Genomic DNA, 27,137 nt, shown 5'->3' on the forward strand with positions numbered 1-27,137 from the left:
AGATTTTTTAAATGTGGCTGGGCTACAATAAGGATACTGAAGTTATAATCCTTAAGCTTTCAGTCCTTGCTGCCCTTCATGAGTTCTGTAAGTGATTGGGAAGGTGGTGGCAGGGACCAACAACATCATTCCTGTTTCAATTCACCAGGTTATTAACTGCGAGGAAGACAGCCATGTCCTCCTAAGAGTTGTGTAAAAACAGAGGTTAAACTCAGCCAGGGAAGGCCAAAAAACTGTTGACATGCTTTTTGTTGAGATATTGTAAATCATTCAGTATGACACATCACTATATAGAAGAGCAATTAGAGAAAGTAAATGCATAGCATGGGGATAGATGACAAAATGTTGACCATAAATGGTATCAAACATAGGGTTTGGTATAATGAATATTTTAAAATAAACACATATTGCCAGTCAGCGCCTGAGCTAACCAGCATGTTAGCCCTTAACTCGTCTGCTACAGTAGTTCACCAATAGTTCACTAGCCCTGCAAGTATTCACTGCATTGTCGACGCCACTTTCTGGTGTAACCGGGCTTTTATACAAAATGAGCAACATTTTCAGAAACTTCATTTTGGAACAATGTTTTCAAACTTAGTCCAGTACATCATTTTTACATTAATTCAGTGTTTACTGGGGTCTGCATCCTCATCAGTCTCACAAATGGAGCAAAGGCGGTCCCTGTTCACTCCCTTCTTTCAAGTTCTTAAATGCTATGTTAATGCAGACCCTGCATTCACTCATATCTTGCTTTCCATTGGCTTGCCTGCTGCAATTTGCTGCTAATGGTCGCCCCCCCCCCACTCCCCACTCTCTTTCTCTCAGTCACTCTCTCTCTCTCTCTTTCCAGCCTTGAGGCGTCCCGTTTCAGCTCCTTCGCTCTCAGTCACAATGCTGTTGAGAGGGTGAATGGGTGGGGGCATTTAAGAGAGCAGTAGGTGGGAGTGGAGTCTGACCGCAGAGGGTCTACTGTTTAAGAGAAAGGGAATTCTCTCTTTCACTCACTCTCTCCCTCTCTCTGCCACTCTCCATCTCTATACCTCTCTCACCCTCTCTCTCTCTCTTCTCACTGGCTGCACAACATCAGCCGGCTCTCTAGGTAGACTCGAGTAAACACTCTAAGAGAACAGAGAGAAGAGGGAAGATGACAGAGCTGTCAGCGCTCTGAGAGATACAGACTGGTGAGAACATTTGTCAGGGCTGGCTGATAAGACTCTCTGCAACACTGCTTCTGCTTCACTTTTCTAATCAGCGGAGAGGCTGTGAGCATTGTGTGTGAGGTAAGTCATCTTCCTTACCTGCATGGAGCTGGTGTGTTTGAATGGGAGCAGAATGAATGGGTGATTGCTTTACCTTTTTAAGACAATTTAAAAAACTGAATTGCAAAGCTCATCAACTTAATAACTTCAACCACATTCTCTTGGCTTTTTTTCCCCACTTGTATACGATTTGACATTAAAACTTTCTGGAGAAGTCTTTTCGGTTTTAGTCGTTTTATCAAATGCACTGTAGGCCTACAACTAATGAACCAATTAGCAATTTTTCTGTAGGTTATTTATTGTTTAATGCGCGAAAATTGCAGACTTATATATCTAGTGGAGAGGGAAAAAAATCCTTTGAAAATTTAGAAAAATGCTAATCGCAAGTTCTGAGAGTGGCATCTTCAAATTACTTGCTTTGTCCAAATCCCCCAAATATTCAGTTGACAGTGATCGAGACATGAGAAAACCTGCAAATCCTGCTATTTGAAAAGTGAAAACCAACCAACATTTGATTTTTTGCTTGATATATAGACTATTTGTTCATTAACATTGCTGTTGATTCATTTTCTGTCAATTAATCAACTAATTGGAGAGCTGAGGCACTGTTTGAGACCAAGCTGAATGCTATATTCTCACCTCCAGTGAAGAATGTGGGCGATGCAATGTTAGCAATAAAACGATTATTTCCACTCATCAAAGCAGCTCCTGTAATTTATCCTCATGTTTTACAAGTGAGGACTTCAGAGACTGGCTTAATTTTGCTCTTTACTGCATGCACCTGGGTGCCAATTATGTTTTACTGTGAAAGTTTTTCTTCTAGCTGTCTATTTTCTATTTATTACCAGAGCAGGTAAAAAGACTGATGTCTTCAGAGATGGAAGTCTATGGTGATCCACTGAATTATTCTGCTTGCATTAAGGCTGATGATGAGTTGTGGTTTGATGGGATAGCAGAGGATAGATGGGTAGGGTTAGTGTGTGTGTGTCCGTATGTGTTTGTGCAGCTTGCCGGAGTAGGTCCAGCTGCACACTTTATGGTTGCCAGCAGACAGTAGACTTGTGTAACCCAGGAGATAGACAGCTGCTCTGTATTAGATGCTGCTGGTTGGTTCCTCTCCCAGATCTCCAGCATACATACTGCCGGCTGTAAACTGGCAGCTTCACTGACACACACACACACACACACACACACACACACACACACACAGTGACTGTTCACCTCCATGTGCTTCCCAGTCTCCTATCTCCAGATCAGCTTCATTTGTTTGTCAGTAGTGTCGCACAAAGAGATTGCAGAAAGAGAAACAGACAATATGAAGGAGAGGATGTTTGATGGATTAGTAAAGAAACTGGTCTTCAATGATATGGCTACTTGCTGCCAGTTGCTGTCATTTTTACCTCATCAATTTTGTATGATTTTTGCTTAGAAAAGTTAAGAATTAAAGTGAGACTGTGCAACTTTGGCAAAACAGCAGCCTCTGTGGTCACATGTGTATATTATGGGATAGTGGCAAAAGCTAAAATGTAGTGTTACAGTAAAGAAGGGTCAGTAAATGGACTATCCGGAGTATCCGTTACTCAGCAATATTAGTCCACTAACATTAGAAAACATGAACCACCATAAGCTACTGGTCATACCATACCAAATAAGGCTGTTGTACAAAATCCCCCGACTGTACTGAATTGAGAATGGGCATGTTTGGCTGCTGTTCAACTTTTCATTTGAAAATGGCAGTTTCTGCTTTCAAAATATACATAGTTTTTAGTATCAAATCTTATTCTTGCCAGTGTGAGCAAGCCTCCAAAAGTGCATCTAAATCAGCATGGCATTCTCCTCTGAAAGCTAATGAAGTTCTTTAAGGCAGGGCAAGGCAAGATTTATTGCAGGTTTCTCAGATATACATTCTTTCCCCTGAAGCTGTTTGTGGAAAATCGTATCCTTATGGTGCCTGATATCGGAACCCCTATGTACATCTTAGCAGGAGGAGCTTAGTGGGAGGGAGAGGGGTAAACGAGCTAGTCAGTGAGGAGAGAGAGAAGTGAATGGAGTGTATAAAGATATGAGGTGGGCTGTGATGGAGGAGACCCACAGGATACCAGGGCAGCATCTGCTGGACGGTAATTGTATATGATGAGATGTGGACACAATGTTTTACTGGCTGTGACTTCAGGTTCACTGCTGGCTTGTCAACACATCTCAAATATCTAATGGTTTTTGTCTAATTTTGATTTAATTTTGCAGCTTAATGATATACAAAGATACTGACTAGTTATTCCTACCAGGCGCACTATCCAATGGTAGGTGGCAGCACAAGCACGGTGCATTAATGTTTCATGATGCTGTGGCTACGCATATGAGTAGCCATCGAATGTGACACTCGGCATAACGATGAGTGGGAAACAGGCCTTTGTTTGGACAGCTGTTAGCTCCCAACGCTCCATGCCCTACAAAGCTCCCTGAGAGGGTGACTGTCTTTAACCCCACTTAGCTCCTCCACTGGTAATTTAGAGCAAATAGTAATTGTGACTATTCCAGATTCAGGAGATAGGCAGATATGTTTTGGTTGGACTAAATAAACATCATCTTTAATTCAGGTTCATCCAGACTCCCATTGCTGCCTCATCTCCTGGCCTTCCCTTTGTCTCTCTTCTTCAACATTGTCTCTGGTTTCTGGTGAAATGTCTTTCTGGCTCTAGATATAGTGGTGTTCAATTAAGTTTTGCCAGATTTGGCATATCACCACCTGTGGTCCAGATGGTTCTCAATACCTTGAATCTAATCAACCAAAAGACATTTTCAGTACAGTGAGCATGAAGATCTAATGTTGAGAGAGGGACTCGCTAACATCCTAAACTAAGATGGCTAACATTATACTTGCTTAACATCAGCATGTTAGCATTGTCATTGTGAGCATGTTAGCCTGCTTCCATTTGCATGTACTTGAAAGCACTGCAGTGCCCAATAAGAAAAAGTACTGCACAGCCTCACAGCTGCTAGCATAGACTCTCACATAAAAACACCAGTATCCAACCTGTAAGACAAAGTATTATCTATTTGTCAACTAGGTACTTGGGATATCTGCTTATTTTAGGAAAATGGTTACAGTTCAGTTACAGATCCTGTTTTATTACTACGATTAGTGACTGAACGTGAAGGACTGCATCAAAGAGAAGTGTGCCTATTTCTCCCCACTGGCTTTGTGCTCAAATAAATATTTGTAAGGGTCAGCGTTTTCACCAATGTGTGCATTATGACTACATAAGTCTCCAGAGTTTTCCTCTGTCCCAATCAGGCCCAGTCAGATTAGCGATCTGCACAGAACATAGACCCCCCTCAAACAAATCCAGTGGTTTAAACATCCCAGATGGGACAGGAAAGACGTGGAAGTCTTGGAGCGGTGGGAGCCAGGATTCCTTTGTATTGCCCGGCTCTCCATTGGTGGCATCCAATAGACGAACACATGTGGTAGACACTTCGCTCTGACACTTTGCCTCCACCAGTGACCTTGCACATTGGAATGCATGAGCCATAATGTTCTTGGAACAATATGGGGGCCCTTTTGAGAGGGGCAGACAATTTAAATTGGGGGAAATGGTAAAAAACAGGGGAAGCCAATGAAGAGCCGACCCCGGGGACCGGGGTCATTAGGCTCATACAAGTGTCTGAATGGAAGGCACTCCCAATTTGGACACGCAACACGCTTCAGGCTTTCATCACAGACAAGGACAAACAGATGTCCCGGCATCACAGCCAACATGCTCGCTTCCATTTCTACTGGAGAGAAAAAAGAATCCTTCCTATCCTGTTTGAATGGAAGTAACCAATAAACCTCCAGTGTAAAGTGCTGAAAAACGCAGTCTTTGAAAGGCCTTGCAAAGTCGTCTTACATGTTTACTCAGCATTCTTGGGACTTTATCAAAAAATCTTTCCCTCTAGTGTCTACATTCTTTCTAGTTACTAGACTACGATTCAAATGTCTAAAATATTCCACATGGAAAGGGGTATTTTCTATTCTCTACGTTAAAAATAGATTCCTTTGGTACAAAAAAACAAGCATCTAGACAGTTCTGGGTCACTAAGTATATTCGTTGTTCATGTTCTTTCAGTCTGTAGGTCAACTGATTCTTGCTGTCTGACAAATTTATACATTCCTCTATGCTCTTCTGAGACTGTGCGCTCACCTTGCAGCTGATTAGCTGAGAGGGAAGGTGTTAGTTACATGGTAAGTTTAGACAAGTCCCAGAAGTTGACATCAATACCTTTGTGTAGCATTACCAGATTTTATTGTAATTGCAGTGCAGTGTGAAAGCTGAGGAGAGGAAGTAAGTAGAACGGAGGGCTACGCAATTACAAGTGTCTGCTGAAAACAGCAGGTGGAGCTGTAAAAGCTACGCATGAGGCTGCCAAGTCTCCACATCACACAGGGGTTAGGCTAATAAACAGTAGGTCACCAGCACCCAGCATGTTAAAAAGCTCATGAACAATGACTAGCATCCAACCTCTCCATCTGGACCCAGCAGCACAAGACAGAGGCACCGCAGGGAAAGAGCCATAAAGAATATTGATGGGCCTCACTGCGAGCCACGAGTCAAATCACAATGCAGTAAAAACTAAATTAAGATTTGACTGTCTGCTGTATGATTGACCCAGCGAGCGCTCTCGTTTGCACAACATTCGTTTTCTCCCTATCTTAGTGTCAAAGTCAGAAATTGGTTTTGGTTGAAGAAATAGACTTTTTGGGGCGGTATCAGTCAGTCATGTCAACTCTGGCTCCAAATCACTCTGGCGGTTCTGTTAGCGCGATAGGGCTCAGCCTTGGCAGAGTGCTCTCTCTGAGGATCCAGATAAGTGTTTCTGCCGGTATCTCAGATCCAGCCTCCCCGTCCGCCTTATCAGCCACAAACACACTAACCCCCACCACTCGCCCGCTATCTGTGTCATCGGATCCAGCGGGGTCACAGGGGAGAGCCAATGAGCGCAGCCTTGGTTTGATGAAACCAGTTGATGAAAACAGCGTATTACCCATTTCATTCCTGTTTAGCAAGTCAAATTGTTATTTCTTTTTCACCATACGGGAAGTAATGACAGAGAGTGTTGTAGTGAAAATATTGAAATGCTTAATTTATTTCACATCAGTGCCTTCAGTCATTGTTTGGTATGAGAAGGAATGGAAACATTTTATTCTTCAAAGGCAAAGAACCTTTGAGCAGAACCTTTGTCAAGAGTTAAATATATAATTATAGTTATTACATACATAGACACTCATCAATACAACCACAATGGCCTATGTATCTAAGGTCCTCAGTGACAATAATACTCTAATTCTATTGGGTATCCCAAATAGACACAATTACAGAAAAGTGTGAATGGCTGCCAGTGCACTGCAAATATATAACAGTTTCCAACTAAGATTTCGAGAAAATAAAAAGACTTTAAAGCACGTAAGCGCCAAGGTTTTTGGCCACTGGGTAGCAAACCAATCTGTGAAAACAAGATTGACATATTGCCAACTCATAAAAGGCATTATTTACATTCATTTAATTTGAATGATTAACCTGCCAATTTTTTTTCTCAGTTGCCTATACGACAGAAGCTGGAAGGTTTTCCACAGGAGCAGACTCAGAGGAGGCTTGTCTTTACCTAATTAGCTTTGTCCTAATATCATGGCCTGAAGACATCACTGCCATATTTGAACCAAATCCTGAGCTCAGCCTAGTCTCACCTGCTTCGTTCCCTCACATAAAACTGATTGACTCTTACTCGTGTTTTCTAACACTGCATCTTTTTAGCTATTAAGCAAGCAGTTGGCTTCTTTATTCTGCCGTCTGGGTTTTGTGTAGTTCAGCACAACAGTGAGGCCACATCGGTCATAAAAGGCAGAAAGAGAAAGACAGTGTGTGTCTACCAGAGCATGAGGTGATAAAATTTGAAAAACCTTTTCTGAGGAGCAGCAACAACTGTACCATCGATCGCACGTCAAGCAGTCAACTCAAGCTATGCCTCTTCCTGGAAATTCATTTCTGTGTTTGATGATTATAACTCACAGCAATAGTGCTGTCCTCAGCAACTCACTATCTCTCAGGCCATGACCTTGGTGGAGGTACAGGACCCAAATCAATATTCACCTACCCTAGCTCAGGACATATGTGGGAGGCTTCTTTTACCTTGCATGATTGTGATAAATATGTTCATCAGCAGATTTCAATTCTATTGGATTTATGGGTCTTTGGGATATGACATTGCTCTTTAAAGCGGGATTAGAAAAAGACGTTTATTTCATAATTCGCGACATGGCGGTGAGTGTCTGTGACTGAAGCCCATTTCCTGGTCATTTCCCCCAGTTCCAGTGTGGCAGTGTCTCAAGGTGAAAAGAGCCCCAGACAATAACCCTTCATTAAGTCCTTATACCACGACCCAGATTTGGATTCTGTACCAAAGAAAGCAAGCTGAGTTTTTGTCATGTGTGACCTACAAAACTAGGCAAGCTTGATAAATTCTTCAGAAATGAAAAGAAAGCATGTGCATCCTATCAGACCTGTTTAACATACAGTCCTGGGACTTGAGTTGTAGTTGTAGTCATTGAATATTTACAGCTTTTACGCACCAAGTGGGGCACTCTGCCTCATTATTCAGTTTGTTTGTTGTCAAGTTATCAGACGAATGCTGCATTGTCTGTTCACACTGCTGCCATTATCCACTGATAGTTAACAAATCTTTCTTATCCCTCATAAAATGCATTGACTGCACTTCCATGTTGATCTGCTTTTCAAATGCAGAACGGCAGATAACTGCTGCTGAATGCTTGCAGACTAATAGTTTTCTTTTCTGATTTTTCTAGGACCTGCCATATGGCAGAGTCTCAGCAAAGGTGAACTACAGTGACGATTAAGTTTGTCAGCATGGGGCCCTGGCTGAGTTTAAAAGAAATGATGCCTGCAGTCCCCCCAGACAGCGAACCTGCTTATCAATCTCTCAACCAATTGAAAGTAAAACTTGTGTCTAAAAATGTGAGACAGTAGGAGAAAAAGAACACAGGTAAAGTAATCATCCACTGAAGATTTATTTATTTCCATTGAAACAGCACTGTCCAAATGGAAACAAGAGCAATGTAATAGGCCACTATAATAAGATAGATCTTTGCATGCCATGTTGGGCTGGGGGTATACAGTAGCTTATGGGGATTTGTGCGGACTCTTATCTTTATCCCTTTGGTCTTCCTTTGTGTAAAATAAATGCATTCTCTTGATTGTCCTAAGGATTACGGTTCCAGACTTACTTACACAACATGGAAGCGAAAAGCAGAAGCACCACAGAGACATGCTGGAAAACACTTGTTCTTGCAAGGAAGGACAGAGTTACTGCTGCTTCAGCTAGTTGGATGTGCCATGTTTTTTAAATTAGACTAATGGGAAAATCAGGGATGGATCAGGGATAGAGGAGACTTACGTAAATCAGTGGATTGTAAACTTTGGATGGCACTCTTTCTTAGGGCCTATACAAATAAACAAGTGTACTAGGGATGATCCCAAATATTTGAAGATTCCATGCTTCTATGGGCGAAGCCTGATTTGACTGTCAATCTCACAGTCGCAGCTTCGCAGTGAAACGAGGATCATGCCATTTTGCTGATTTTGGGTGCTCAACGTCTGATTTTACATAAAAAATAAAAATATAAGTTTTCTCCCAATGAGTTAATAAACAATAACAATATAAATATCAACGTATAATGCTGTAAAAAGGAAAAAAATATTTTAATAAAGGTTTAAGGTGTGGTGATGGCGCATAGATAAGATGCTTGCCTTTGGTGTGGGAGATCTGGGTTCAATTCCCACTGTGACCCATCCACCACTGTGTCCCTGAGCAAGACACTTAACCCCTAGTTTCTCCAGAGGCGTGCGACCTCTGACGTGTATAGCAATTGTAGGTCGCTTTGGATAAAAGCGTCAGCTAAATGAATAAATGTAATGTAAATTTAATGTGTAACCATAGCTCTTAAGGAAGGGGGTCAGTGTGCATGTGTAGGCGCAGCGTGTATGTGTGTAGTGGCAGAAGAGGAACACTTGCTGATGAGATGGAGCACCAGCTTCACCGGTGTCGTGCAGAGTTGGCACCTCGTGGGACGTTTGGATCATATATCACCATTGATGAACCACACAAAGAATATTATATCATTTTTAAACAGTTACTTGGAAACAACCCCTACCCGTCTTTTCGACCACTCAAAGCGCTTTTACACTACATCTGCATTCACCATTCATACACTGAGCCTAAGTGCTCAAACAGAAACTAACACACACTGGTGGAACAGCTACCAGGGGAAGTTTGGGGTTCAGTATCTTGCCCAAGGACACTTTGACATGCAGCCTGGAGGAGCCGGGGATTGAACCGCCGACCTTTCGATTAACGCTCTACCTCCTGAGCCACAGTCTGCACAAGACAAGTGAATGGCAGGCATGCAAGAGAAGAGAAAGAGAAAGAGAAAATTATTAACAATATGCCTCAGTTTAGCTGGAAATGTACAGTGTAAGTTACACTGAAGTTACCCCCAATAGCCATGCACAAACACACGCAATCCGACTATCAGTCGACTATAGGCAAGACTTGACAATTCTGATTCAACTATGTAAATCCTTTGTCGGGGACAGCCCTAACATGTACATAATGAGAAGGTCCTTCCCAGAGAAAACATTTTAAACTGAACGAACATTTACAAAAAAACCCCATATTTGACCGGAATATTCTTCTGCGGGCTGCACGTAAGCAGACAAGTTTGGGGGTCTTTTGGAGACATCTGTATGGCTGTTTAATTGATTCAGATTTTTGGATATTTGTAGATATTGTTTTAGGAGTGGGGGCAGGGTTAAGGTCAGGGTTGCGTTTTAGGGTTAGGGCACCCCTTCACTTTATTCCCGAAACAACAATACCATTAAATTAATTTAACATTCCTGACAGTGAGAGACCTAATCACTTTTGAAATGCACCCCAACTGGATCTTTAAATCCAGCTCTCCGCTGTGTGTTTTCATTGGACTCATTCACAACAGGGTAATTTAGATCAGTTGCACCAAATGTGTGCGTGCCAGCAGGTCTCCCCTGGAAAAATTCGACTTGCATTCAATGAAAAGGCGGACAACAAGCTTTGTTGCTGTTTGAGAAGCTAACTATAGAGTAAAACCAAGTGAGGGAATAACAAAGCAGCAGCAGTCAGATTGTATCAAGTCCATGTCTACAGTGCCAGCAACCAGCTGCATTAGCATAGTGCCAGGGCCACAGGGCGCTCATGAAGGAAGTCCAACCAGAGCAATCAGCTCTGTGTTTCTCAGGGTCACACTCAGCTTCTCTTACTGTGATTGTTCTGCTTCATATTAAACACTAGTAGATGGCAGCTAAGATCACAAAAAAAGATTTTTTCACCAACTGGAAGTCTCTTCTCTTCATCTATTTCTGAATAAAGCAGAATTTTGCCAGAGCCACAGATCCTCACACAAAGACCGCTTTAGTCTCTCAGGGTTGCCTCGCTCAGAGGTCCATGTGGAGAGCAGCCAGCCTTCAAAGTGAGAAAGCCAACCATCCGCCCAGAACTAAAACCTTAGCAGCAACTCAAAGCAATTTTCTGGCTATTTTGTTGATTTAATCCCTAGTTTGTGATGCTTGAGCACAGCAGTGTGACTGTATTGGTGTGTGTGGACACATGCATGTGTGACATAGTGTGTTAGAGAGTGAGACGGGGGGGGGGCCCTGAGGGCCCAGATCCTCAGCGCTCCCATCAGCAAGCTACATTATCACTTTTACAGTCTTCCCATCACAGAGGCACTCATCCCTACCTGTCTAATCAGGGGTCTGGAGGGTTCGGGGAAAAGGGTGGGGGTGAAGGCGTGGGATCCCTCCAAGCTGAGCTCATCTGTCAGCTTGTCTAATCACACGTCATGCCAGGATGAGGAGACCAAGCACCGCTTCCTGGAATATTACCTGCTGACTGTCAGCCTCCCTGTTCCTGCACACATGAAAAGGATCTGCAAAGACATCCTGTGTTTTTGCTGCATTCATACCAGTGTGACTAAGTCAGATGTAGTGGAGAGAATTAAACTCCTTCATACATATTCCTGCAATCATGCATTTTCATGTTGGCTGCTAACAGCTTCTATTAACCTTTGGAGCAGCCAAGGCACACACTAGTTTTATTAGAGGTAGGAAATAATCGACATCAGCATCTTTGACCAGGTGTGGTAAAAAGTGCTATTATATAAACTCAGGCTGAGCCAGACACTGTAAAAAACAGGAAGTCTATTGCCGCGCACGGAATTTATATTCATAATTTTGTGCTCCCTTTCCCCTTTCTAGTACTGACGGGCCAAGAATTTTACTCTAAATCACTTTTCATCTTTCAGCATATGCATGACCAGAAACCTGATTAGTAGATAAACAACAAAATGCTTCAATCAGTCCTCTTTTTCACAAATAAAAACTAATGTTGGATGTAACAGACCCAGACTTGCATGTAGCAAACGGCATACTTTTAACCAACCTGTTTAATTTAATTCTAAGATTGAAGAGCAAGAAAAAAACAGCAGCTTTTAAGGTTGCTACAACCTCAGCACATTCTTCCAGCAGTCCTTTTAAAAGAATCATGTCTAAGATGTATTTGGTGAAAGCAATAAGAATCATGTTATAGAAATAAAAGAAAACCCAGTGGCTGTCAGGAGAGCTATCTGGGAAAGCTGAACTGCCGGTTTGCTGGTTGCAGGGAAGTTTCTGCAGACCTCTGTGCTTTACGGGAAGTCGACAGATGGTTTAACCATACACCGGTATTAATCTGTCAGCTTGGGTTGTGGTCTGGACTGGGAGGTTGGAGGCTCCCCACCATGCAGATGTTGCTGTTTGTGGAAACCTGTCTCAACGTGGTCAGAAAGAGAAAGCTTTGGATCCCCAAGGTCACACGCCGTCCCTGCAGTAATTGCTGCTCTTGGTCCCCAGAGGAATTGTAAAAAGAATGACTCAATGTCATCCTTTAAGTGTGTATCTCCTCCACTCACTGCACAGGGGCTAAAATGGGTGAGAAGCAGCATCAGGATTGGAAGTGGTCCTTTGTTGGGGCAACAGAAGAAGGTTAATTGCTTTTTAGTGGGATACTACAATGTTTCAGTCCAGCTATGGTCCTGAGTGTGGATATATGTGTGTGTGTGGTGGGGCTATGTTCATACATCTATCCTGAATGGCAAGGGCAAAGCAGAAATGTGGATATCCAACAGAATTCTGTGTGGAATGCTCTGTGCTGTGTGTTCCTCATAAAGAAGAACAATATGACAAAGTTATGTGCCTGGAAAGTAAATTCTGTATATGAATCAAATTTCCTAATTTTCCCCTTCTGTCTGTACTTTCTTTTACTCTAGACTCAAGACAAGAATACCCATTTGATAGCTGAATAGACTCCATTCTGCACTCAGCTGCTACATCCTCAGAGCCTGCAGTGCCAGTGTGTCATCATGGGGGTGAAAGGCTTCCTCATAGGCTGCGCGACCATGGCCCTTCTCCTTGAGCTCTCCACCGCTGGCCTGGTCAAGAAGATCATCCGCCACCGTAGAGAGGCTCTGATGCCTAAGAAAACCCAAGAGAACCTCACCCTCCCCCACCCCGACCAGCCGGTAGTGTTCAACCACGTCTATAACATCAACGTCCCCTCCACGTCCCTCTGTTCTGTGGACCTCGACTCGCCCGGAGGCACCGAGCTCAAACACAAGACTGCCCCGATGGACATGCAGAACACCGAGCACATAGAGCACACGGAGGATGGCGACAATCAGATTGTTTTCACACACCGCATCAGTATCCCCAAGCAGGCATGCGGCTGCGACAACCAGATGCCAGACATCAAGGATATCCTGAACAGGCTGGAGATGCTGGAGTCAGAGCTGTCTAGTCTGAGAGAACAGTGCAGCAGTGGTGCAGGCTGCTGTGGAGCTCAAATTACAGGCAATTCTATACCTTTGTTACAATGGCAGTGTGTTCATAAATGTAAATGTATAAATTTCTAAAGTGCTTCCAACAAACCGTGTTTGAGAGTAGAAAGGTCATGAAAACGGATTTTAAATGAGGGAACAAATATAACACAATTTTAAAAGCTGTCCCAGGCAATCAGTTTTGAAGAGCCCATTAATTGCAAATTGGCTTTTACATGACTGCCATCACTTTTCCAAATCATGGATAAGTTCATAGATTTATCTTCCCACTTAATGCAGTGAACATTGTCTTATTACTATTTATTGTCAGTTGCATTATTGTCAAATGGTGATGCACTTCTGTTGTCAATGCAAAATTCAGACTGTTAGTTATGGGTTGTCAAAGCATCCTTGTGTGCACCAGCAAAGATATCTTGGAAACTTGCAACTGCAATATCACACACCAAAGTGTAACACATACATCACAAAGTTCAACAAGAGAAGACAGAGAAGAGTGCCACATCTAAATGCTATGGATTCACCCAGTTTGCATTAACAACGTCTTCCATTCAAATCTAATTCTCACCTTTGTTTAAATACTTGTTTGTCCTTTTGGTAGCTTTCAAGTTGCCTCGTGCAGCTCTTAGATAAGAGGCTACAGTTTGTGTTTGCATTGCACATATTGTTTTTGTCACAACAGGCTGGTTTCAAAATACTTCCTTTTCCTCTTTTGCCTTCCCCAGGTGAAGTGTCCACAAAGCCTTACTGTAATGGCCGTGGGAACTGGAGCACTGACACCTGCAGCTGCGTATGTGAGCCTGGATGGAAGGGCCCCAACTGCACCGAACCTGAGTGTCCTAACGACTGCCAGGACCAGGGCCGCTGTGTGGATGGCAAATGTGAATGCTTTGAGAGCTTCGGTGGGGATGACTGCAGTATTGAGCTCTGCCAGCTGGACTGTGGTGACTACGGGCACTGTATTGATGGGTCCTGCCTCTGTGAAGAGGGCTTCATAGGTGAGGACTGCACCCAGACCAAATGCCTCAACAACTGCCTGGGCCGTGGACGCTGCGTGGACGATGAGTGTGTTTGCGATGAGCCATGGACCGGCTTTGACTGCTCCGAACTCATCTGTCCGAACGACTGCTATGACCGCGGACGCTGCGTCAACGGCACCTGCTACTGTGAAGAGGGCTACACTGGAGAAGACTGCGGTGAGCTCACTTGTCCTGGCAACTGTAACAACCGCGGCATGTGTGTGAATGGCCAGTGTGTGTGCCAGACTGGCTACAGCGGAGAGGATTGCTCGAAGCTCACCTGTCCCAAGAACTGCAATGAGAGAGGCCATTGCTTCAACGGGAAGTGCATTTGTGATCCAGGATTTGAGGGTGAAGATTGCTCCATCCTGTCGTGCCCCGACAACTGCAGCAACAAGGGCCAGTGCATTAATGGAGAATGTGTATGCAATGTAGGATACCAAGGCGAAGACTGTAGCGAGCTCTCCTGCCCGAACAATTGCCAAGACCGTGGCCGCTGCATTGACGGACAGTGCATATGCGACAAAGGCTACGCTGGGGAGGACTGCAGCATCAAGACCTGTCCAAAAGACTGCATGGGACGTGGCGAGTGTGTGGATGGCAAGTGCGTGTGCTTTGTCGGCTTCAAGGGCAAAGACTGCGGCGAGCTGACCTGCCCCAATGACTGCCTGGACCGTGGTCACTGTGTGAACGGACAATGTGTTTGTCATAAGGGTTTCGCTGGTGAGGACTGCAGTGAGAAGACATGTCCCAAGAACTGTCTTAACAGAGGTTACTGCGTTGATGGCAACTGTGTGTGTTATGAAGGTTTCACTGGGCCGGACTGCTCCATACTGACTTGCCCAGGAGACTGCCAGAACCAGGGTCAATGTGAGAACGGAGTGTGTGTTTGCGATGAGGGCTTCATCGGAGAGGACTGCTCTGACGGTAAGTATACATACTGTGCAGCTTTCGACAGGTTCATTACAGAGTTTCAATAGAATAAACTCTTAGACATGTGCTATTTAGGCCCTATGGTGTGCAGGATTTTATTTCATACTGGTTGTATCTTTGTGTCTTGTGTCTTTTTATTATACTACCAGTGTGTGCAGCAAAAGTTATCCCCGTGACTGTGAAGTTGATATAGCTAATCTTTTGAAATGGTACGTCGTTAACATTGTGAAACAACAATTTGGTTAGGTTGAGGCACCAAATGTACTTGGTTACGTTTAGGAAAAGATCATGGTTTGGGTTAAAATTACTACATTAAGTACATCAATTAACTCACACATATCCGTAAGTAACCTTACTTGTGTAACTTATGCAACTTACATAACCTACGTAACTTGAATAAAAACATTCAATGTTGAATTTTTTATTCACAAAGGATACTCACATCAGTGTCCTGACTGAAAGTCCGGTTTCTGATTTTTTGTATTTATTTGTGATGAAATGACAAGTCATCATCTACTAATTAGATAACTTGCCATATTTACACCAGGACAATATTCCCAGTGTGTATCCATCAAGTGTGATTACAAAATAAAATACTGCATTAATATCATAATCCGTTCGTACTCCAAGAAGTAAAGATTGTTTAAAAATTTTTTTTTATTTTAAAACAATCTTTACTTATTGTTTACTATATTTTCTTGTTGTCCCCGATATTAAATTATGATTTGGCAAACAAATCAAATTAGGAGATAATTCTGTGATGTTTCATAATTTATTGCCTATTCAATACAGGTGTGCTCACGTCTTCACATTTACCTGAGGAAGATAATCTTCAATTCAATTTTATTTATATAGCGCCAAATCACAACAACAAGCGCTTTTCATAAAAGAGCAGGTCTAGACCGTACTCTGTGATATTATATCATCAATCTGTGGTTAAAACCTTACATCAGTCACATCCACATGAAATAAGAGTAGTTTGTCTTTTTTGTGTGTGCATATTTTGTTCTGTCTTCATCAGGCTACACCAATGAGCATGCCCAGTTAAATGCAGACTGCTCTACACTGTTAGCTTGTACATTTACATTAAGGCAGAAAGCAGGAGGAGTTTTTAAGCATGATATTCTATGTGTAGCTTTGAAAAAGCCTGACAAAGCGTCGATATCCTGGTATGAGACAGAGTCATGTGGATGCTTGACTGCAGTAAAAAAATAAATGAGAAAAAACTACTCAAGTAAGAAGTAGAGAGTTAAATTCTGTTTTATGAAATAGTTTGTAGTGGATACTTTCAGCTAAGCCAGAGGAAAAATTAGATAATGGGACAGATTTTTGAACTTTGACAGGTTATCCATCTTGCAGCCCCCTACAGATGCATTCAAACTAGTACAGTACAATTTACTAAAAAGTTACAAATGTTAAAGTGCATGTAACAGAGTAAATGTAACTTGTTACTAACCACCTCTGATCAGGAGATTATTTGGAGTCTTGCTCCTGGTGACCCCAATATAGTAGTCCAAATTTCTCTCTCAAGCTCAGAGCTTTTTTGCTGAAAACAGTTGAATGCTGCAGCTGGAAACAGGGTTTGTGAGAAAAGTGAGACGGAACCAAACATTAAAGTAGCTGGCTGTAAAAACACAAATAATTAACTAAAAGAGGCTAGAAATATTCTGTAGAGCTGTGGGGTGCCGCAAAGTGGTTTGACTCATTGTTTCTATAAAAGTATTGGTTGGTGCAGCTTTTAAGTAAAAACAACATACACACTGCTTGATTTCAGATACAACCCTGGTTCAGAGATGAATGACAAAATCACTGAAAATCTTTAATAGCCTATATTATAAAATGACATCAGTCTTCAGTGACATTTACAAAACTGTCAACATGGCTCTGAATCCAGTCCAGTCTTTAGGTTATATTTATATTTTCTATAAAATTGAGTTGACTTATTTCCACAGAAAATCAATTACAGGCAACCAACCTGATTTTATCTTATCTCTTCTTTCAAAATGTCCCTTCAAATGTCAACTAAATGTATCAGCAAGTCAGTTTATTTGCCCATAGACACATTTCTTACCATAAAATAAGTGGAGAAAACTGCCATTACAATGTTACTAATATTTGAAAACTCTCAATGCAGATCACTGATTTTCAGTGTCTCTCCACAGTCTCACCACCTACAGACCTAACAGTGATGGAGGTCACCCCAGAGACGGTGGACCTGTCCTGGGTGAATGAGATGCGTGTGACCGAGTACCTGATCACCTACGTCCCCACAGCCACTGGAGGTCTGGAGCTGGACATGAAGGTGCCTGGGGACCTGAAGATGGCCACTATTAGGGAGCTTGAGCCTGGTGTGGAGTATCTGATCAGCGTCTATGCTGTGCTCAACAACAAAAAGAGTGTTCCTGTCAGTGCTAGGGTGGCTACACGTATGTCAAGTCCTCTCTGTAGCAGTTTACAAAATGCAGGGTATAAATGTAGATGCGATGTAGACGGAGTTTTGTTCTATGCCTCTCAGATCTGCCTGAGCCTGAGGGACTCAAGTTCAAGTCAGTACGGGAGACATCAGTGGAGGTGCAGTGGGACCCGTTGGACATTCCTTTCGATGGCTGGAACCTCATCTTCAGAAACACAGTGAGTCCTGCCATACAATATGTTAATGGGGCTTTTGTATTCCAGGAGGTGGTTGAACTCTAGAGCCCACCGCAGTCTCTGTCATTATCCACATTTTCCTCTGGTTGAAACCATATACGACCCACTGCAGACCCCCTACTTTAAATTCAGTAACTGCCTAATGTGCATACATGGGGATCAGGGTGGGTATCCTGTGGAAAACAGTTTAGCCAAGCCAGAATGCAAAAACACAGCAGTTAAAACTGGTAGCATGTCCTGACAGCTCCAATGACCATACAGCACAGAGCGAATGTTACTTTGTTTAATGCTTTATTTTGCTTTTTAGAGTGCTCAGTGAAAGTTCTACTGGGATCTACTCAAAGCCACACTCTATTAATCTGAGTCCCCTGTCAACTCTTAAGTCTAAACGCCACCCAGAGCGCCATTATGTATGATTTGGCTGTTTTTTTTTCCCCCACTCCACACATTATGCCAGGACTAGTCTTTGTAGTGGTTGATGACTGGTGTTTTTTGGTGCTGGCAGAAAGAGGAGGATGGTGAGATTCGTAACCCCCTCAGCCGTCCAGAGACCACCTTTGAGCAGTCGGGCCTGGGCCCTGGCCAGGAGTACGAGGTCAAACTGGTGGTGGTAAAGAACAATAACCATGGACCGCCTGCCTCCAAGAACGTCATCACAAGTAAGTGTACTCATTCACGCTGCAAACTGGCTTATGGTTGTTTTGTTTTAGACTTACTGGAATGGTTTCAGTCCAGTAGGGTGTACATATACTCATTTTGCAATGGGTTCTCTAACTTAACCCTCCAATGCATGAAATAAGCCCATCAAAATTGTGCCGTGTTGCCTCAGGGCACAATATGAAGTAGAGAGTTAAATTTTGTTTTATGAAATAGTTTGTAGTGGATATTTTCAGGTAAGCCTGAGGAAAAATGAGATAATGGGACAGATTTTTGAACTTTGACGGGTTATCGATCTTGCAGCCCCCAACAGAGTATTGAAAACAGCCTGACATGTCAACCCTGAGTGATTAGCTCATTAGATTTCATTGCATTGTTGTGATTTAGCTGGGGTAGTGAAAAGAAACATGGAATTTCAGCCCTATTGGCAAGTTATGAGATATCTTCAGAACTCCATTAGGCTATAAAGCCTGAGGAACTCAGGGCTGGGCATCAATATAAAGAGAGAAAACAGGCCTGAATGACTTCACCTGCCAGACCAACCAAGAACCACCAGACTATTTTTAGATGTCTTTTAGGTGTCTTGATGGGGGGTGGGTGAGAGGCTAAACTGCTAAAGTTTGTATAAGTAAGGCCCAGTGGCTGAAACCTAAACCTGGACTCAAACTGTGCTGGTAAATTACTGTGATAACTCAGTGTAGAGCACATTAAGGGTTTTTTTTGGTCAATATCTTCAGTGTCATCTATAGTTAAACGACAGAAAAGGAAGTACATGCCTGTTCTATAGTTTGATGGTTGGATCTCATATTCTGCATTATAATGGAAAATGCACCCTTACCAATAAATCTCACTTGAATTGAATAAGCTAAAAGATTACTTAATTGAAGGACTTTTTAATAAGAAAATTCTTTACAATTGCATGGCGGTAAAATGCTGACAACATGATAACAACCTTTTTGAAACATGAAAATGTTTGAGAGGTTGAGAGGTACAATATGAGGTAGGGAAGGTTGTCACTGCTGATGAGAGAGAGGCTGCTAAATTGAATGTGCGTTTAAAGAATGAAGCTGGATCCAGGATGAACTTTGCTTAGCATTAACACTTCTGTCATCACTATAAGATTGTAACCCTCTGAGAGTAGAGGGACTATACTGTAAAGTAGTATTTGGGGTAAGGAAGGTTAACCCTGGGTTTTCAGTCCTACGTCAGTGGTTCACTTATTACTGGGATACATTGCCATGGTAACTTCTGCTAAAAGTCCAACCTGCTCCGGAGCAGGTTACGTTTGAGATAATAGGTCAACACTATAAAAACACAGCTTACTGATCAATCAAATGTCTTGGAAAATGGCATCTCCATCCATAGAAGATCTCGCAGACTGTTTAATAGGCTGCAGTAGGTGATGCGGAAATGCTTCCAAATAGCGATATCATCTTACAGATACACCAGAGACTGATTTAAGCACTAAAGCCTTGTACTTGTTACTGCTGACCTACTCACCACTCACGCTTTAATGTTTCTTTTTATGTTAGGCTGAATATTATGAGAATATATGTTGGTATATAAGTTAAGTTTATAAATTGGTTTATTGTAACATTTGGTTGTTTTTCTTTCTCATATTACAGAGATTGGTCACGTACTGTGCACCTTTTGCAATTTGGCACTGATTTTTCTGTAAAGGTTGAGATACAGTCTTTCCACCACTATTTAAGCACTTTTTATGGCATGAATGGATTTTTCCTTTTGTTACTTTATGAAGTTAATTTAGAGCAATGTTTGGAACTTTTTTGAGTGTGTTAAATAAAATTAAAAAATCAGATTTAATTAGAGGTTCTTGAAAGTAAATTGGAATGACCACTTGTTCAGTGCATGCAGCTTTTAATGTGGAAACACAGACACACAACCGCTGCAGCTGAAAGAGTAAGGCTAAAATTGTTATGCACGTCTTAAGAATACATCTAAGCAACCCATTCATTTAATGGAATACACAAATGTAATCTTAGTCAGATCTACTCATGGCCCATTGATGCAGCAGTGATATTATAAGCCTGTTAACTTACACATTCTCACAGTGGACAGTTTTCTTCCTGCATGTGGCAGCTCCAGCTGTGTTGCTTTAACCTGGATTATGTGTTGAACTTCTTCGTATTTGTCTAATATAGTTTTCTCTTTGTTTGTAAAATGTAACAAGAGCCGTGTGACCACTCATTCTGATTGTGATTGTTAGTGTTAGTGAAGCCAGATAACAAAAGCATATCCTGGGTATGTTGAACTTGTTTCATAGTATTGGCTATTAGATTTCTTTAACTCTTAGGCTACATCCACACTCCAACATTCTTTACGAACATAATCATTCCTAATGTCTAGTCATCCAGCCAGGAGGCGTTGGCAGCACGTTTTCATCTAGGCTAGTGTTTCGCTTTAAACACTGACTGGATCTTTTTCTTCTTTTAGCAACATATGGAAGCTTCTTGTTCCATTCTACTACATACCATCATATCATGTTATAATGAAATGTTTCATGCTTTAATGAGATGACATCATTTACACATTTTGGAATACAAGAGAAAGTAAAGGAGAATGTTTCTTCTGTCCACTGCTTATGCATGTACACACACACACTTATGCCCATGTGTCAGCACTACAGTACTTGGATTAGAAGGTTCAGAATTCGTCAGTCAGGCTCTCTTAATGTCTTCCATTACACCGGTTTGCGGGTGCATACTGTGGAATTTGCATGCTGTGGGGGTAATTGTGGAAAGCGAGTCCTTTCGTCCTCCCCTCTCTCCTCCCCCTCCAACCCAACCGACCATGTGTGGGAGTCGCCAGTCAGTCAAGCAGTCAGGCTCAGAGGGACACCGGTCTCCCAGGAGAATGGTAGCGTGACACCAGAACGACACACTCACAGCCTCCTCAGAAGATGAATCTGTGTTAAGCTCAAATAAAGATTCTTCATATTATCAGCCCTGCACAGAAGGTTGACTTTCCTAAAGTTGTTTGCTTGTGACAAATCAATTTCAGCGCCTGTGAAAATGCGCCCTTCATGGTGTGGGGATTTGATCTGTAAATAGTTTGAATAACCCCATAAATGCAAGAGGGTTGTCACAATTTTCATCACCTGCATTGCTGAAATGACTGTATTCATGCAATATATATATATATAAACCCTGACACGTTCTGCCTCTACCCCACACCTAACTCATCGATTTGCTTCCTACCTACATTGCCTATGGTCAGAGTTCAACTTCATCGATGTGTTAAGAACAGAAATATCTTGACTCAAATGCAAGACTCAGCTGAGGTTAGTTCAAATACAAGATTCGTTAGGAGTCCAAAAAACACAGAGGAAACAACAGTGACTAAGAGCACTTGGCCGTGAAGTTATACCACATTTGCAAGCTGAACGATCTGGTGAGGACTAGAGTGAAGGGTAGATGTCCTGCAGAGTTTTGATTAGTGGATGAGTCACAGGTGTCCGGGAGGTTGGTAGGAGAGGATGAGGAACAGGTGTGCAGGTGATTAGCAGCAGGAGCAGGATCGGAGCGCCACACCCGGACAGACAGACACACACACACACACACACAGAAAACAAACGGGGTGGGGAAAACGACAGGAAAACACAGGAATGACAGAGAGGCAAAGCTGGACGATGACTCAACTAACACCGAAAGTGATATAACCAAAACGAAAGATATCTACTGCTAAATTCTATCTGGAAAGAAATGAAGTGGAGACAGAGACACAAAATTGGACATCTACTGCGTTCAATCAGCATTCTAGCTGACCATGAGCATAAACAATCCTCTAATGAAAACTAGCAACGTATGCACTGTGTGTGCAGAGTGACGTGTGTTTGTGTTTGGATGACAGCTCAGATGTTGACTGATCTCAAAAGTGAACAGGAATTCTAGTTTGATTTGGTAAATGATTACAGCGACGTAACCTGTTTAAATTGTTCATATGACTATGTTTTAAGACAGACTTGAAATGTTGTTATACTTTTAAACTTAAAAGACACACAGAATACTAAATAGCAGACCAGCCCGTTCTCATCTCAGGCCTCATATAACCACGCTGAGAGAAAGGGTATCAAAGCGTAGTTATTTGTGTATGAAACGTCTCCAGGCACGTCTGTATATGATGCCCTGGGGTCAAGATAGCTGGCGAAGTTTGTGTTTAAGGAGTTGATAGTCCCCTGAAGCGCCTTACCCTAACCTTATTAACCATCACAGAAGTTTGTGCCTAAACCTAAGTCAGTGAATAAATGCATGTCAACTTGCTAACCCTATAGCTGTGCACATCAGCTGGTAGGGTTGGCCTCCTTTGTGTTGCAATGCAAAAGCAAACTGCAGCGTTTCATAAGTATGCTGAAGGGTACCTTTTATGTAAAATAACTATGCTGTCTCAAAGTGTGGGTACATAACGCCTGAGATGAGAACGGGTTGGGCAGACAGCAACAACAGCACCTCTTAATAACTGCTGAGTGGACACTTTTCAGTTCAAATGCTGCAAAGGCAGAATGCCTTTGAACGTAACTGCTCCACAAATTCAACAGTCTTTAGTTAAATACCTTTGATCATATGTGTATAGAAAGGCATTGGAATTTTAACAACATGGGTCCTTTAACATACTTTACAATTTTATCACATATCTCTCCAGTGATTGATGCCCCCAGCACAGTGGACGTGCGTGACGTGACGGACACCACAGCGCTGGTGACCTGGTTCCAGCCCGTGGCTGAGGTGGACGGGGTCAGCGTCTCCTACGGGCCCAGCTCGGACACCGCTGATCGCAAAGTGGTAGAGCTGTCCTCCACTGACACCCAATACCACCTGGGAAGCCTCACCCCCGACACCCAGTACGAGGTATCTCTGATTGCTCGGAAAGGAGAACGGACCAGTATTCCTGTCTACCAGTCTTTCCTCACAGGTACTCTCTGACTGAAATAACAATTTGGTGTGCTGTGTTTTAGATCTACGTGAACTTTTTTTACATGAACTATTAACAACCTTCTTCCCAAATGAAAAACTTTCACAGGCATTAACTGTTTATTATAGCCATGTTTAATGAGCTGTGTGTCAGCTTTGGGGGGTAGACCACACATACTTTACTTATGGCTATATGTTTATGAGGGAGGATATCCTGCTGATGTGTGTACGTGGATGTATGCATTTCTTGAAGGACCAAATTACCTCCGTATAGAATAATGTGGAAAATGTCAATATTGTCTTCTATAGTTCTAAGGAACTGCTTCAGGTTTGGGCCTAGATTAAAAGTTTATTACAGTTACATTTTGTTTATTCAGGTGCATCTATCCTAAGTCCATTTCTGTGTTGTAGACCTGGATGCCCCCAGAGACCTTCAGATGGTGGAGCTGACGGACGAGAGCATCACTCTTGAGTGGAAGAACAGCCATGCTCAGGTGGACAACTACCGCATCAAGTATGGACCTTTGTCTGGAGGCGAGCACGGAGAGCTGCTCTTCCACCCAGGACCCAAGGATACAACCCAGGCCAAGATCACCGGTACCACACACACACAGACATACACACACACACACACACACACACACACACACACACACACACACACACACACACACACACACACACACACACACAAACAGACATACAAACATCCATTGTCACCAAAAATTTGACATTACAAGCTGACTTAATGGTAGAGCTCTTGTACTGGGGACGGCACAGAGTGAATACTGCAGATAGATACGCCTACTACGTAGTGAAAAATATTCTAATAAGGCACCCTTTATCTAGTGTTTTCTTAATGTTAATAAATTATGTATTTATTATGTATAAGCCATTAAAACATTTGGGTTGCCAGGTTCTGAAAAATCTAATATGCCACCACTTTCACTCTAATAAACCATCATTTAGTAGGGGTTTATAAGTTGTAACTAACGGGTTAGATCGAGTATCTTCAACCAAGTTGCCTTGACTATAACTATGACCTGGAGGACTGAGAATCTTGGGTAATAAATAATTTACTTATTCTTTATAGATTATTTATGAGCCATTAATTAGAACAACCTTTACGTTGCCAGGTTGTGAAAAATGTATTTAGCTGGTGATCCTCTCAGCAAGACATTGAAAGTGTTGCTAATGGCTTATATCTTATCTAAAACGCATTAGTAAAAAAAATATTGACCATAGCATTAGTTACAAGTTAAAGGATTTTGCAGTAGCTTACAGTTGAATTCATTTATGACCCAGCACCCACTCACCATGTCAGATCAATTAGGCTACGACTAGCACTGATCACAGTTACAGTAATAAACAACTATGTCCTCCTCAGCCAAATGGACGGGCTGTTTCACAGCGGACATATTCAGTGTTTTCATTCTTTTGTCTGCTTTGAGTTCACATTAGCACTTTACCACTTTGCATCCAAATGACACAGCTGAAAAGCGTCTGTGGGAAAAAAAATTATACAGTGTGAAGTGTTTATTCTCCTAATTCTTCGGGCAAGTGTTTGTGGCGCTCCCCGTTAAATGGTTAGTGTTATATTCAGCCTGCTCATTTCCAAAATGGGTTGCCTTTGTTTTGTGTTGTGAAATGTTTGCCCGTCTACAAAAGGCCCACTTTATTAGAAAACCACCCAGGGGGGTTTGGCATTCAGACTTTAAATGGAATAACACTGCTGCTTGTTTTACTGTGAGATCTTGTTCGAACAAGAAAAGCAGGCGCGTTTTCATCTGTCTGCACCGCTGACATTATAAAGCCATGCTTTGAGGCGGATGTGTTTTTTTTCTGTTTGTTTCTACACTGTGAGCTGCAGCATGGCAGGATTAGACACCATGAGAAACAAAAAAAAGCTTCCAAAAACGGTCTAATAGTGTCTTTGTCTGGCCCAATTCTTTGTCCTTGGGAGGCCCATCCCATGGAAATAAAGCACTGTGTCCATTCAGCCGACGTCCCCCTCTGCTCCACACACACCTCAGCACTTCTTTCACACAGTTATTATCTGTAATTGCCTTCACGCTCGTGATTTTATTGATAATGAGTTTCCTGGGCATTAGGTGTAATTTCATGCTGCAATACTCTGTGTGTGATGACCTCTGTGGGAGTTAATAAAGGAATAAGAGGCGATCAGGCCGAGAGAGGGCTTAATTGTAGAGACCAAAGGGCCTCCAGAGCCTGCTGTATCATAGCAAGTAGTGTTTCTACTCTACTCTGCGACAAGGGCCCTATAGATCCATCAATGCAAATACCACACCGATGTTCCACAGTGAGCACAGGCTTACCATGAAATGCAATTAGGCTGCAATCTATTGTGCAATCAAGGCACATGAGAGCGTTTTTGTGTTTGCCATAGGCACTGGATCCATTAGCTGAAACAGCTGGCCACTTGACTACAGAACCTCCCCATCGTTCATTTAGTGACACCAGAGTGGATTTGTACAAACAAAACATGACACTGCTTTTTATTTTGCCCTGTTATGTAGGCCTGAGACCTGGCACAGAGTACGGGATGGGTGTGACGGCGGTGAAAGACGAGCGGGAGAGTCTGCCGACAACTACCAATGCAGTGACTGGTAAGATGCTTTCACATAGAAAATACCTACTATATAATCACATTATATTGTATGTATGTGCCTCCACTCTTTTTCACATTGTCCCCGTTTGACGTCAGTGCATATCTCCATACTACACAGAATCTTTTTTGTGATTTATTTTATATTGATGTTGCTATGTAGACAAAAAGCATCCTTAAATCAGAAAATAATAAAAAACTAAATAATAATATTTAGACCAACAATAATTCAATATTAATAATTAATTAATTAATAATTATACAAATTCTTATATCTTTTAACTTAGATATAATGTTTCCAAAGTTCTATTTGTCCTAAGTTCTATTCCCTCATGATGTGGTCAGACAAAAAGTGAAGCGAATTATTGCCTCATGTCATTCGCTCAAATTTGACCACTGGACCATTTTTATTTATTCGCCCCAACCAGCCAATGTACTGTACCAGATGTGCACACGGACGCACTGACCGTGTCTGTGGGAGTGTGCCTGTGTGCTTGAGTTCATCTCAGCCTCTGACTGATCTCAGAACTCACCAGAGACGTTGGTTCTTTCTTTTCCTTCCATTTCCATTCAGTCTCTCTCATTTTTCCTGCTGTCTCTGTACGTTTATAAAGTAGATTCATAAAGCTTTTCTCCCAAGCTGAATCATTTTTAGCTGGTGCGGATGCATTTTCAACTTTGCCTCAAAAATTAGCTTTGCGTTCTGTCTTCTGAAAATACATTCACCATTTTGCTGTTGCAACAATCAAAGTTCACCCCAAGCATAAAGGGGTTAACTGTTGAGGGTTTTTTTTGTTTTATAATTGTATACACTCAATTCATTGTGTTTTCACTGTGTTTCATTTTATTAGAATATTCTGTCCATCAAACATTGTTTTGCCAGTTCTTTCTTCCCTTATCTTTAGTTATTCCGTTTTACAGGTATGGTAATGCTTTCTTTGAACTCTTTATTTGAAATAAAACATGGACATAAAACAAATTACAAAAAAACAACAGTTTAATAAGATGGCTACTGTTTGAATTAATATTGTGTTACTGTATGAGAGCTACAAAATTATAAAGATAATGGCTGTAGTTGCTCTGTAGTATTAAAACTTAAACCTCTATTCT

At 42.1% G+C, this 27,137-nt stretch overlaps 1 protein-coding gene across 3 annotated transcripts in view; it reads left to right on the forward strand.

Moving 5' to 3' along the window:
* The first annotated feature begins 1,224 nt into the window (after window positions 1-1,224).
* Window positions 1,225-27,137, forward strand: part of tncb (tenascin Cb) — a 47,928-nt gene continuing 22,015 nt past the window's right edge. For all 3 annotated transcript variants that reach the window (XM_046035705.1, XM_046035703.1, XM_046035704.1), the window contains exons 1-9: window positions 1,225-1,280; window positions 12,652-13,231; window positions 13,941-15,161; window positions 17,330-17,593; window positions 17,683-17,798; window positions 18,322-18,475; window positions 23,133-23,402; window positions 23,813-23,998; window positions 25,939-26,028. In XM_046035705.1, the coding sequence (XP_045891661.1) occupies window positions 12,745-13,231; window positions 13,941-15,161; window positions 17,330-17,593; window positions 17,683-17,798; window positions 18,322-18,475; window positions 23,133-23,402; window positions 23,813-23,998; window positions 25,939-26,028 (2,788 nt within the window). In that variant the 5' untranslated portion in view covers window positions 1,225-1,280; window positions 12,652-12,744. The remainder of the gene's footprint in view (window positions 1,281-12,651; window positions 13,232-13,940; window positions 15,162-17,329; window positions 17,594-17,682; window positions 17,799-18,321; window positions 18,476-23,132; window positions 23,403-23,812; window positions 23,999-25,938; window positions 26,029-27,137) is intronic.

Source organism: Micropterus dolomieu, linkage group LG21 (genome assembly GCF_021292245.1).
Source record: "Micropterus dolomieu isolate WLL.071019.BEF.003 ecotype Adirondacks linkage group LG21, ASM2129224v1, whole genome shotgun sequence".
NCBI classification, from domain to species: Eukaryota; Metazoa; Chordata; class Actinopteri; order Centrarchiformes; family Centrarchidae; genus Micropterus; species Micropterus dolomieu.